Raw genomic sequence first — 13,589 nt, forward strand, 5'->3', positions numbered from 1 at the left:
TGTCCCAGTTATGCATCAGAGTTGTGACGTCACGTGGCACTTTATATGTGTTTTATATTTTTTTTTTTAAGAGACTCTTCTATTTATATGTTTTTATTGCACTGTGGGATTCACATATATGTCATTATTGATACAGTTTGCTGTACCAACTGTTTGTTTGAGGTATAAGTCTGCTTGTATTATATACCCTCACTGGTTTATGTGATTGTGAATTCATGAAGCACTGGACACTCTAATATTGCGCATATATTGTATGGTTATTTTATTCTAGCACTTGACACTTTATTCACGGACTACGTTTGGTCACGATAGTTGGGTTACACTATTGTTTAGTTATATGCAATTTTGTATGCAATTAATAGTAAGCATCAGGCACTTTAGATTAATTAATTTACTTATTTTAAGGGAGCGCAGCACCACTTATTTGATTTTGATGTGCATGGAATTGTGTACACACAATCGGAATTTCCGACAACGGATTTTGTTGTTGGAAAATTTGAGACCCCTCTCTCAAATTTTTGAGCTCCCATCGAACATTTGTTGTGGTAAATTCCGATCGTGTGTACGCGACATTAAGATCTAGGATGGGTGAGGTTGATTTACTAAAACTGGAGAGTGAAAATCTGGTGCAGCTCCAGGTTTTATTGTCAAAGCTTGACTGAACAAGCTGAAGTTAGAAAGCTGATTGGCTCCCATGCACAGCTGCACTGGATTTTGCACCGTTTTAGTAAATCAACCCTAGTGTGTGAGATTAGGTAGGTGACAAAGCAGCTACTGTAAACTTTAGAAATCCAATCAAGCTGAAGCCAATTTTTTTGACAAACAAGGGATGCTTGATAATAATGCAAATTTGATTTTTTATAAAAAAAAAAAAAAAAAAAGCCTAAACAGTTCTAATCGTGTAAAGCAGGGATGTGCAATTAGCGGACCTCCAGCTGTTGCAAAACTACAAGTCCCACCATTCTTCTTCCTCTGGATACTTGTGGCTGTCAGTCTTCCTATGCCTCATGGGACGTAGGAGAATGGTCAAACCACCCCCCCCCCCCTACAATGTACCAGCTCCAAATTCTGAATTTCTCAACACTTATATTCTGGTGACAGTTGTCAGCAATAGTAAGGAGCCGAATCTCCACAGCAGGCACACAGAGTGCTATAACTTTTCTCCACATCTTGAAGTATGGGTTTGTTTGTTTTTTTCCTCCATTATCCTTCCCCCGGTGTCTCTGCACTGAGAACACAGCTCCCCGAAAGGAGAGCTGCTGCCTGTCAATCAGCAGCTCTCCTGCTCTGCTCCTCCACACTCACTGGACCGCTGAGCTGTGGAGGGGCGGGGAGCGGCCGTCCCCGTGGCTCGCTGAGACAGCCATCAGTCCAGGCACCCGGCAGATCCAGACCTCCAGAGTCTGGATGACGTCAGCAGAGAGTGGACTTCAGACCACTTTCTGCTGCAAAATGAATTACACTCTTGTGATCCATAGGAGAAGCCCAGCCAAACAAGCTCAGGCTGGTCTTCTATTTTAATACTGAGAGAATGTTTGGCTTTAGATACATTTAAAGAATTGTAATACTTTTAAAAATTCTGCTGGCTCATATAGGGGTGTGTGCCACATCATGCAATTATATCTTTTATTTGATATTTACATTTTTACTGAGTGACAGGAGTATAGCTCTTACTATACATTCAGTGTTCTGACAAAAGGACTTTTGGGTCCCTGATACAGTAGCTGCCTGTCCCTCCTCTCCCCTTGCCCACTCATGGAAGGCTTTGTATTATGTGAATCCATTGGAAACATACAAAGTTTTCTTTAAATAGATTTAGGTAGGTGGTTAACTGTCAAGTAATATCCACATGAATAGCAGGACCCAAGCTTTCCTCAACAGAACTTGGGTCTAAGGAAAATATCCATTACTATTCCATTTCTTTAAGGCTTGCTAAATCCTTATGGTTGGCAAGTGTGCATTTCTTACACACTGTGCTGGGGCACTTTTTTTGAGATCTTTGGAATGCCACACATCTTTGAGCACAGTGACTGGAGGACTTTTTTTTTTTTTTTTTTAAATCTTAAAGAATCTCACGTTACAGACATTTATTCACGTATACAAAAAATAAATAAAATGGTTTGACGACATTCGTTTATTATACTGTGGTTTTGTAGAGCCCTACTTTTGATTGAGAATGTATTTTATGGGCTTACCATAAAGTGAATATATATTGGTTTCATAATTTTTTTTTTTTAAGCCCTGCACATAATGAAAATAGAGTTTTTGCTCAATAAAACAAATAAATAGAAAATCTGCTTTTATTAATAGCATATCAATTATAAAACGATCTTCTGAATTGAATGAATTAAAATAATATACATATAATAACTTAGAACAGGTAATGAAAAAGTAGACTACCAATGACACTCTTCTTTAAACAGATTTTCCCTGGAAACCAAGGGCAATCTCCAGCAGCATCTGTCCCAGCTTCTCCTGAGTACCACCAGGCATGAACTCTGCTGATAACTCTCTAAAAGTGCTGCAAACTCTTCGCTGCTTGATGTGTTGTCTGTGAATAGCATGTTTCCAACTATACCGTGCCTTTCCGTATAAAACTACCAGGGATCTTCTTGGTAAACATATGGCTACTTCCACTTCAGAGCAAGGAACTAGAGCAGTCTGTGTTCCACTATGTGGTGCAGAATCCTGAAGGGCACACTGTGCATTATTCAGATGACTGCTGTATTTACCATTTAAATTAAGGCTTTCAGTTGGCTCACCACTTAGGTTTGCAGAAGAGAAGAGCTGCAGTATATCTGTGGAAGAGTTTGTCATAGTAAGCACTGTATCCGAAAGAAGATTCAGACTAACCAGTCTTTCACCCCACAGCCAAGAGTCATCATAGTGAGAGTCAATTGCAGATCCTCTGTCAGAGTTATAATCTAGATTGCACTGTTCTACAGGCAGAAACCCTTCTAGCACAAGGTGTGTCTTCATGCGTTCCCATAGAACTTTGCTGAAGTTAGGAAGACCAGTGAAACTGCCAACCTTTATCTTCTGTTTCTTAAAGTTCACCTTTGGACCAAAATCCTGCATAATGATAAAAAGGTAAATAAAAGACCGCAAATACAATTTTGCAATATTTCTCAAAAATCTCCAGATTAACCACTTCCGGCACTTCGCTCCTACATTTTTTGTAGAAATTTACTCAGAACCCCCAAACATTGTTTTATTTTTTATTTTTTTAGCAGAGACCCCAGGGAAAAAATAGCAGTCGTTGCAACTTTTTATGTCACACAGTATTTACACAGCGATTTTTCAAACACGTTTACAAAAAAAGAAAAAACACAATTTCATGAATAAAAGAAAAAAAAAAGCAAGCAGTAAAGTTAGCCCAATTGTTTTGTATAATCTGAAAGATGATGTTATGCTGAGTAAATAGATACCTAACATGTCACACTTTTAAATTGACCACGCTTGTGGAATGGCGCAAAAATGTTGGTACTTAAAAATCTCCATAGACTCTTTAAAATGTTTTACAGGTTACCTGTTTAGAGTAACTGAGGAGTTCATGGGCTGGAATTGTTCTTGCTCTCACTCTAAGGCCGCGTACACACGGGCGGATTGTCTGCCCAACTAAGTTCGTCAGACAATCCGACAGACAGTCCGTCCAAAATTTGAATGAACGGACTTGACCACACACGATGAACAGACAGTCCGCTGAAAGCTTGCGCGATGACGTGTACAGCACGTACGACGGGACTAGAAAAACGACGTCCTATACACTGCAATGCAACCTTCGGCCGTGTAAATCCTTTCTGAGCATGCGCCATACTTAGTCCGTCCAACTTGCCTACTCACGAGCGGACTGTCCGCTGAAACCAAGTTTGGACAGACAAAACCAAGTTTGGACGGACAAAACCAAGTTTGGACGGACAAAACCAAGTTTGGATGGACAAAATTATGGAAATTCCGTAAGACTTTGTTCGTCAGACAGTCCGCTGAAAAAGTCCGCTGAAGCCCACACACGAGCGGATTGTCCGCTGAAACACGGTTCAGCGGACAATCCTCTCGTGTGTACGCGGCCTAAATGTTCGCTTCTGTGCACGAGCACAGGGGCGCTTTAAATTTTTTATTTTTTTTGTCTTTATTTATTTCACTTTTATGCTTTCTCTTAAAAAAATAAAAATACATTTTGATCACTTTTATTCCTATTACAAGGGATGTAAACATCCCTTGTAATAGGAATAGTGCATGACCCCGCATCTCTCCATAAAGAGGACCTGTCACACACCATTCCTAATACAAGGGATGTTTACATTCCTTGTAATAGGAATAAAAGTGATCAAAAAAAAAAAAATGTTTAAAACACCCCTGTCCCCAGTGGCTCGCGTTCAGAAGCGAATGCACATGTAAGTTCCGCCCACATATGTAAATGCCGTTCAAACCACACATGTGAGGTAACGCCACGTGTGTTACAGTACATGCAACAATTCTAGCATTAGACCTTCTCTGTAAAACCTAAACTGGTAACCTGTAAAAATTTTCAAAGCGTCACCTGTGGATATTTTTCCCCAAAAAAATAAAAAATGGATTGTGCAAATACCGTGCAAGATAAAAAAAAAGTTGCAATGACCGCCATTTTATTCCCTAGGGTGTCTGCTAAAAAAACATATATAATGTTTGGGGGTTCTGAATAATTTTCTAGCAAAAAAATGATGATTAGGGGAGAAGTGCCAGAATAGGCCCAGTATTGATCTGGTTAAAGTGGTACTAAAGTCTTCCCCCCTTTAAAAATATTAAACATGTTATACTTACCACTCCTGTGAAGTGGTTTAGCACAGAGCAACTCCAATCCTCTTCTTCTGGAGCTCTTGGCCCCTCCCTCCGGTTGAGTGCCCCCACAGCAAGAAGCTTGCTATGGGGGCACCCGAGCTGCAGCTCTATGTGTCCATCCAGACACAGAGCCGTCCCCTCATTCTCTAACTGACTTTGATTGACTGCAGTGGGAACCAATGGCTTCACTGCTGTGTCTCAACCAATCAGAAGGGAAAGTCAGACAGCCAAAGCACTTGTGGACATCTCTGGATCGAGATGGACCTCAGGAAACTATTAGGGGGGCTGCTGCACGCTGAAGGCATTTTATCTTAATGTATAGAACGCTTTAAGGTAAAAAAAAAAAGCTTCTGACTTTACAACTACTTTAAGCTTATATGCTAGTAGATTATAATACTTGCAGTTTTGCTCAATATTTTCAGATTGTAGGTTTGCCATTTGTCTGACCCATTCATTTATAGAGTTGGTTTGTAAGAATAGTTCCTTATGAATGGTTAACTATGAATCAACCACTTCTATTTTTTTGGTATATACGTACTTGTTTTCTGCGACCAGACTGTGAAAGTCTCCAATCATCCAGGTCCATGGTGTGTACCATCTCTCTTTCCTCATCTTCTGTTACAAAATCTTCTATTAAACACACTCCTGGGTACGAAAACCACCAGCCAGCCGAGTCAGTGTTTTCTACTCCAAGAGCTATGCCTTTTTTTGGGATGTAGGTAAAGGACTTTGTCTGCAAAATAATATAAAAAAATAAACATTTTACTGCAGCTATACGCAGCATCAAATGTAATTAAAATTGAACTCCACCCTTACACAAAATGTACACGCTCCTCTTCTGCACTAAAATTACTTACTCTAAAATCACTACACACTATGAGCTTCACTATGTTCATTCAAACATGTAACAAGTCAGATATAGCAGCAAAGTTCTGGAGCCGTACACTATGAGGGAAAAAACAAAACAAAAAAATAAGTTGCCCAGCTCTAATGCGTTTTGCCCCCTAATGGGGCTTAAAGCGGAGGTCCACCCTAAAGTGGACCTTCCGCTCATCGGAACCCTCCCCCCCTCCGGCGCCACAATTGGCACCTTTCAGGGGGGAGGGGGGTGCAGATACCTGTACAGTACAGGTATTCTGCACCCACTTCCGGGATAGCTCTCTGCGGAAAGGGGCGTAGATTACGGCCCTTTCCGCAAGTGCCCCGCTGCCTGCTGGGAAACACAGATCCCAGAGGCAGCGGGGACCGTCCTTATTGCGCAGCGCGACTCGCGCATGCGCAGTTGGGAACCGGGAAATTAAGCCGAAAGGCTCCATTTCCTGATTCCCATACCCAAGATGGCGGCGGCAGCACCCGACAGACGATCTAGAGAACTATTTTAAAAGTCAGCAGCTGCAGTATTTGTAGCTGCTGGCTTTTAAAAAAAAAAACGCGGAGTCCCGGCGGACTCCCGCTTTAATTGTAGATAAAACAGGAGAGGAGGAAAAGATTACACACTATATATATATATATATATATATATATATATATATATATATATATATATATATATATATATATAAACTCTCCATGTTGATTATCATTTAGTGCCTAAAAAAGTATTCTAACCTCTCACTGATACCATTCCAATCATTGTCAAACATTCCATTAGACCCATGTATCTTCCCCCACATTACAACCAACATGTTTATTACAAATATTTAAAACAAAACAAAAATCCTGAATCTATTTGCAATAGAAACTTTGAAGATTAAGGCCCCTTGCACAGCGATGGATCGATTGGTTCTGCCTGTCAGTTTTTCAGGAGGACCCAATTGGACCAACCATTGTTCTCTATGGAGCAGCGGATGCAAGCGGACTGATGACACCCACCTACATCCAATTTGATACTGTCCGATCAATCCAATGGGTGGATGGGGAACTGCATGACAGTCGCATGGAAATAGACAAGTGGTTTGTTTCCAACCAACCGCCCCATAGAGAACAGCGGCCTGTGTATGCAAGAGTCAGTGGGGTGAGGAGACCCTCCCACTGGCACACAGCGGGATGAGGAGACTCTTACATTGTTGACAGTGGGAGAGGAATCACCTTACACTAACAGAGCATGGGAGAAAGAGCAAATTACAATGGTGGACAATGGGAAAAGAACTGCCTTACAGTGGCGGAAGGGCCACGTTACTCTGGTGGCAAGTAGTAGAAGGACCACGTTACACTGGTGGCAAGTAGTAGAGGAGCCACGTTACTCTGGTGGCAAGTAGTAGAGGAGCCACGTTACTCTGGTGGCAAGTAGTAGAGGAGCCACGTTACTCTGGTGGCAAGTAGTAGAGGAGCCACGTTACTCTGGTGGCAAGTAGTAGAGGAGCCACGTTACTCTGGTGGCAAGTAGTAGAGGAGCCACGTTACTCTGGTGGCAAGTAGTAGAAGGGCCACGTTACTCTGGTGGCAAGTAGTAGAAGGGCCACGTTACTCTGGTGGCAAGTAGTAGAAGGGCCACGTTACTCTGGTGGCAAGTAGTAGAAGGGCCACGTTACTCTGGTGGCAAGTAGTAGAAGGGCCACGTTACTCTGGTGGCAAGTAGTAGAAGGGCCACGTTACTCTGGTGGCAAGTAGTAGAAGGGCCACGTTACTCTGGTGGTAAGTAGGACCACATTACATTGGTGACAAGTAGTAGAAGAACCACGTTATTCTGGCGGTAAGTAGGGATGAGCTCAGGCGTGTTCACATGGAACACGTGCAGAGCCCACCAGGAAGTCTGCGCAGCGCTGTGCTGTGCTAATCACATGCAGTGAGACATTGCCGGTGTTGTGCCATATAGTGTCTAGCCATCATATAGCATCCACCCCGTACTGCGCATGTGCAGTACGGGGCGGACGAAGCTTAGGAAAATCTCCAAAGTTGAACGGCGCCTGCGCCGTGAGTGGAGGTGGTGGCCCCACCATCCAAGCGGACATAGGGTTGTGAATATTAGAGGGCCGGTCGCCATGCTTCGGGCTCGGCTCTTTTATATTCTTATTCTATGTCCACTTGGATAGTGGGGATGGAACCTGGACTCACGGCGCAGGCGCTGTTCATCCTCTGCAATTTTCGGAATCTGTGTACTGCGCATGCGCAGTACACAGCGAACACTATCGGATGGGGGACCTTATTTGACAAGGCAACGGATCTCTTCAGCCACGCATCGGGGCCATGTCTCACTGCCTGTGATCAGCGTATCGCTGTGCCGACTTCGTGGCGGGCTCTGCACGTGTTCCATGTGAACACGCCTGAGCTCAGCCTTAGTGGTAAGTAGTAGAAGGACCACATTATATTGGTGGTAAGTAGTAGAAGGACATTACATATGTAAGGGATATGGGGGGGAAATTCTGCTTGCAGTCATGACAGAGAGCGCCCTCTAGTGTAAACATTGTAAACCTACAGCACATTAAGCCTAGCACAAGTTTCCAAGTACAGTGCTGATAATTGTGTCTCCTTCCCATCCCCATACACAGAGCACCCAGGTCCTACCAGAAACCAGCCACACGCTGAGCAATGTAATGACATCAGGTAAATACCTGGGGTGACTCCTTGAGCAGCTCCCGGCCTGCGGCCTCGCACAGCAGGCAGGATCGGATCCCTTTACACCCACAGCCAGACACATCACCACCGCCAGCCATGGGCAGCTAACACAGGACGGCGACACTTCCGGGAGAAAGGGGCCACAGGAAGTGACGACAAGCTGGCGGGAGCTGCGATGTTGATAGTGCAAGTGAAGTTGTGCGAATAGTGCAGAGATCGCAGACAGTACGGAGGACACAGAGGAGGCTTATCGCAGGTTGTACATTGGAGAACCCGGTATGTATGACCACCCCCATAGAACATTCATTCTATCATTCTGGTAAAACACGTGTGCCATCATCACATAGACTGATCAGACATACTAATCGGGGACATGGAAGGATGCACGATTGTATCTCTGTATGATGATATGGAACTAAAAGGAAAAAAAAAAGGTTTGATAGATCTACTGACTTGTCTTATATTGTGTTTATATTTGCAATCCCCATTGTTGTGTCCTGTAGTGATCAGCGACTCTTATATGTATATAATATTCATAACTATCACACACTGTATAATATTTTTCACATATTTAAGCTTTACATGTATCCAAAGTACTACACAAGAGATGATCAATGTGTCACCACTGATGATGTCTGGTATACTGATTGCTGCTAGGTGTACCCCAAGGGTACTTCTCCTGGACTTGGTGGGGGTTGTAATAAGTTCACACTAGCATCTTTTTTTTAGTAGAAGAAAATACATTATTGTGTATAAATCGGATATCAGTTTGAAGTAGTGAAAGCCATAATGATCAACTGGAATGGAATAAAATGGGGATGTACTAAACTGCATATTGGGATTATTGGCTGCTATGCTCAGAACTCTCACTAGGTGGCAGTGTACTTTTTACACACATATATGGTAATGACTGCAGTGTTTGATACTATGTTGCAGGAAGCAGTTGCCAATATTGAACTGTTCACATGCAGCTGTACAGTAATTATTTCTCTGCATGCGGATTAAATGATCATATACAATATCTATTGTATCAATAAATAATACGATATATAGTTTAGGGGGTCCTGCTAAATAATGTACACATACCAAGGGGGTATGTGTTATTATGGGACCTATGACGAGAATGGACCTATTTGAGTATAGCTGTATTATGGTGTCCCCACAGCCCCTGCAGTTGCAAACAAGGTTAAAGTAGAACTATAGGCAAAACCTCATTATTTTTTTTCAATTTTCGTTAGAGTAAGGGACAGTTATAACTCCTGTCTATTTTTTCTTTCTCTTTTTTTCTTTTTCCCTGCCATCTGTGTCCCATTGCAGAGATTCCCCTTCACTCCCTGTGCCATAGCCAAACAGGAAGTGAGGGGGTATCCCTGCAAATTTAGGCGAGTTTCTTGGGGACCCCCAGGTCACCAGAACTGGTGTCTCCATTGGAAGATTTGCCCTCTGTAACTTTTCTGGGGACAACTCAAAATTTGGGATTTTCTTTACTTTCAATGATAGTGGTAAACAGGACAAATAGAGGGTGACTCTCCCTAATGGGGGCACAGACAGCCAAAAAAGTGTTGCCTTTTAGTCATATTTTCAAAGCTGCCATTGTGTATGCTTTTTTTCTTAAATCTGCTTTTGATAAAGAATTATTCAGTTTAACAGAAAATTCAAAGATACAGACTTAAAAATAAATAAATACAAAACCATCTCATTAAAGCGGAACTTCAGTAATTTTTTCATCTTTCCATTTATTACATTTTCTGCCCTTGTTTAAACTTTGGATAGTAAAACATTTTTTTTCCGCCATTAAATACCTTTATACAGTCCACTTCCTGTTTCTTGTCTGGTCATTCGCCTAGGCTTATGACATTATGCACAGCTCTTTGTCTCTCACATTTGTGAGAGTTTTCTAGGAAGGAGGGTGTGTCATAAGAGGGCCAATGATAGCTGCAGAGCTGGAGGTGTGTCTCTGTGTAAGTCCAGGAAGTGAACAGGCAGCAGCTTCAGCTGCCCACAGTTAAAGAGGAAGTAAACCCTGCAAAGGTAAAGCATAATGGGCTACTATGCATCGCATAATAGCCCATTATGTGTTACTTACCTGACACAGGAGCCAGCGAAGTCACCGCTGCCCCCTGTAGTATGGAGCATCCATCTTCTTCCGGGTATCGCTGCTCTGACCACTCACAGTGCCGGAGCAGCGATGACGTCACGCACAGCATGCGCACGGGAGCCGCCACTAACGGCATATCGCTGTTACCAGTGGCATGTTGCCAACGGTGATAGTGCGCCTGCACGCTGCAGACAGCTGTGACTGTCTTTTAGTAAATATCTCCTAAACCGTGTAGGTTTAGGAGATTTTTTGGACCTACAGGTAAGCCTTAATCAAGGCTTACCTGTAAGTCAAAGTGGTTTGTAAGGGTTTACAACCACTTAAAATTATTGCAGCCAGAGTCGGCAGAGGGAGATTTCTGCAGCATATTTGGCAAGTACAGAATCACAGTATATATAAAATAATATCCAAAGTGGTTGGAGAGAAGCTTCAGGATGGCAAAGATGTTTTTATTACAAATGATGTGAGCAGATTGCAGTTCTACTAAGTGCATAGGAAAGCAGCTGCTTTCTGGAAAAAAATGTTAAAAAAAAAGTGTGTGTGTGTGTATATATATATATATATATATATATATATATATATATATATATATATATATAATTATAATGTACACACAGACCACATGATGATTACAGTGCAGCATGTAGTATATAAATGTCACATAAAGATATCAGAATTATACTTTTGACATAGAAAAAAAAAGACCATGATTGCTCAAGGCACGGGCACACTGGGAAACATACAGAACTGTATATCCCATAGTAATTCTCAGAGTATTACCAGGATCAACAGAGGTGAAACATATTGGAATTTCAATCAAGCTCTTTGTTCACATTTAACACCTGGCGTCTAGCGCCCCCCTATGGAGTATGGTTGTGTAATGGTGTCTCCACACCCTGCAGGTGCAGACAATGCTACGGCCTGCCGTTGTTTATGTTTACACCTACAGGCTCATGACTCCCTATGGAGTCACAATCATGTAAATTAATGTAACTGTATGCTAAACATGTTCTGAATCTAAGTGCATTTTCTGTTAACCCCTTCAAGGCAGGAGTGGTTTTCAGCCCATAGGCTTGTTCCACTATAGAAAAATCAAGCGCTTCCAAAGATACATTTTCATTTGATGTGTGCTACTGGACAGTGCACGTTAAAGCTGGCCATAGATGGGTAGAATTTTGAATGAAATATTTGGGGAAAGAATGTTCTAAAAAAGTTAATTTTGTCTTAATTATTAGAGGGGGTCAAATCGACATTGATTTTCATCTGCAGTAATGAGAAAATTCAAAGGACCACGGGGGGAATTTTTTTTTTCTCTCAAACATGTTTATAACAGTGTATATGATATTCATTTATTACAAAATAAAATGTTAAAAACCAACAAAGTACAATTTCCTAAGAATTTTAATACTAAATTCTAAATCCTCATAGGGTAAACCTAGACAAGTTCCTGGTACTGGGGTAGCCGTTAGGACAAAAAAAAACTTCATGATTTTTGACTAAGGCCTCATTCACACCCCCTGCAGAGATTTGCGTTTTTCTAGTGCAGAAAAATGCAGGTCTCTAAGGCTGCTTTCACACTGCAGCGGGAGCGGCGTCGGCGGTAAAGTGCCGCTATTTTTAGCGGCGCTTTACCGTCGTTTTAGCGGCGGTGTGCGGGCGCTAGCGGGGTGGTTTTAACCCCCGCTAGCGGCCGAAAAGGGGTTAAACCCGCCCGCAAAGCGCCGCTGCAGTGGCGCTTTGCCGGCGGTATTGCTGCGGTGTCCCATTGATTTCAATGGGTAGGAGCGGTTTAGGAGCGGTGAATACACCGCTCCTTCACCGCTGCAAAGATGCGGCTAGCAGGACTTTTTTCACCGTCCTGCCAGCGCATCGCTCCAGTGTGAAAGCCCTCAATATTTTCATTTTCGGTATCGGTTTTGGCACCAAAAAACCCATTCGGTGCACCCCTAGTCCCTATCCATGTACATTGCACACTCACGTCGGTCCCTACCCTCAAGGGGCCCACAATCCAAGGTCCCCATTCATATACTAGGGCCAATTTTGGACAGAAGTCAATTAACCTACCTGCATGTCTTTGGATTGTGGGAGGAAACCGGAGTACCTGGAGGAAACCCACGCAGGCACGCGGAGAACATGCAAACTCCAGGCAGGTAGTGTTGTGGTTGGGATTCGAATCAGCGACCCTTCTTACTGCTAGGTGAGAGTGCTAACCACTACACCACATGCGCAGCTTGCTGTACATTCGGTAGATAACTGAGCAGGCAGGTAAGTTTGTAACATTGCAGAAGAGGTGTAGCATGTCTCTTTGACAATAAAGCTGCTTGCTTGCAGTTTTTTTTTTTTAAAGGTAGGTTTAATTCCACTTTTAAGACCTTGTATTGAATAAGATCTGAAAGGAAAAACCCAGCATTTCGAAAGCTTGTTTTTTCAGTCTTCTGAGTTGGTTGATAAATGGGATCTCTTTTCTGTATAGGAAAACCTGGCAGGCAAGCACAATGACAAAATTAACAACAGACACCCTATTAAAGAAGGGTCTTCCAAAATCCAGCCATTTGAAGAATTTGAAGACACTCAAGTAAGTTGAGATCATAATGTGTGATTTAAAGTGTGTGTCAGGACAACAAAAAAAATCGAATTGTTTTAATACATCTCTGTAACGCATGCACATTTCCCATGTTTTTCCTTTTTAAAGATAGTGCAGGTACAGAAAATATCTAGGATGATGGGGGTTTTTTTTCTGTAAATTTGTTACTAAGAAAGCAGTTTGGTACAACAGTGCACAATACGTAATACAGTTAGCATACATACAGATAAGCAAACTAGGATTTCTTTGACATTTCAGTAGAAAGAATACATCAATCAGCCATAACTTTATGACCAGCCAGCTAATATTGAGCAAGTTGCCCTTTTTCTGCCAAAACAGCCCCGACCCATCAAGGCAGTAGTATCTGGCACCTAGCCATCAGTAGCAGATCCTTTACGAGGTGGGTCCTCCATGGATTGGACTTGTATTTTTTAGCACATCGCACAGATGCTCAATTGCATTGCGATCTGGGGAATTTGTAAGTCAAGTCAACACCACAAACTCGCTGTGTTCCTCAAACCGTTCTTGAACCAA

The 13,589-nt window shown here is 42.4% G+C and overlaps 2 protein-coding genes across 3 annotated transcripts in view; one reads left to right on the forward strand and one right to left on the reverse strand.

The window, feature by feature from the left end:
* Nucleotides 1-1,970: 1,970 nt before the first annotated feature.
* Nucleotides 1,971-8,513, reverse strand: LOC143982107 (alpha-ketoglutarate-dependent dioxygenase alkB homolog 4-like). Its single transcript, XM_077480536.1, has 3 exons — nucleotides 8,370-8,513; nucleotides 5,357-5,551; nucleotides 1,971-3,072 (listed from the first exon to the last, which is right to left on the reverse strand). The coding sequence occupies exons 1-3, from the start codon at nucleotides 8,469-8,471 to the stop codon at nucleotides 2,416-2,418; spliced, it is 954 nt and encodes a 317-aa protein (XP_077336662.1). The 5' UTR covers nucleotides 8,472-8,513; the 3' UTR covers nucleotides 1,971-2,415.
* Nucleotide 8,514: 1 nt separating this feature from the next.
* The window catches only part of LRWD1 (leucine rich repeats and WD repeat domain containing 1), a 35,532-nt gene continuing 30,457 nt past the window's right edge, over nucleotides 8,515-13,589 (forward strand). The window contains exons 1-2 of one of the 2 annotated variants that reach the window (XM_077480535.1): nucleotides 8,515-8,649; nucleotides 12,945-13,046. In XM_077480535.1, coding sequence (XP_077336661.1) covers nucleotides 12,967-13,046 — 80 coding nt within the window. In that variant the 5' untranslated portion in view covers nucleotides 8,515-8,649; nucleotides 12,945-12,966. The remainder of the gene's footprint in view (nucleotides 8,650-12,944; nucleotides 13,047-13,589) is intronic. The other variant, XM_077480534.1, reaches the window with a different exon arrangement.

This window comes from Lithobates pipiens, unplaced genomic scaffold, assembly GCF_037356315.1.
Source record: "Lithobates pipiens isolate NorthernLeopardFrog02 unplaced genomic scaffold, aLitPip1_a1.2 Scaffold_16, whole genome shotgun sequence".
In the NCBI taxonomy this organism is placed as follows: domain Eukaryota; kingdom Metazoa; phylum Chordata; class Amphibia; order Anura; family Ranidae; genus Lithobates; species Lithobates pipiens.

Excerpts from the sequence above, each read along its gene's own strand:
- LOC143982107 (XM_077480536.1), bottom strand. The coding sequence starts at position 8,471 with ATGGCTGGCGGTGGTGATGTGTCTGGCTGTGGGTGTAAAGGGATCCGA. Across the intron at positions 5,552-8,369 it reads TGCTCAAGGAGTCACCCCAG|ACAAAGTCCTTTACCTACAT; the intron begins GTATTTACCTGA and ends ATTATTTTGCAG. Across the intron at positions 3,073-5,356 it reads AGTCTGGTCGCAGAAAACAA|GATTTTGGTCCAAAGGTGAA; the intron begins GTACGTATATAC and ends ATCATTATGCAG.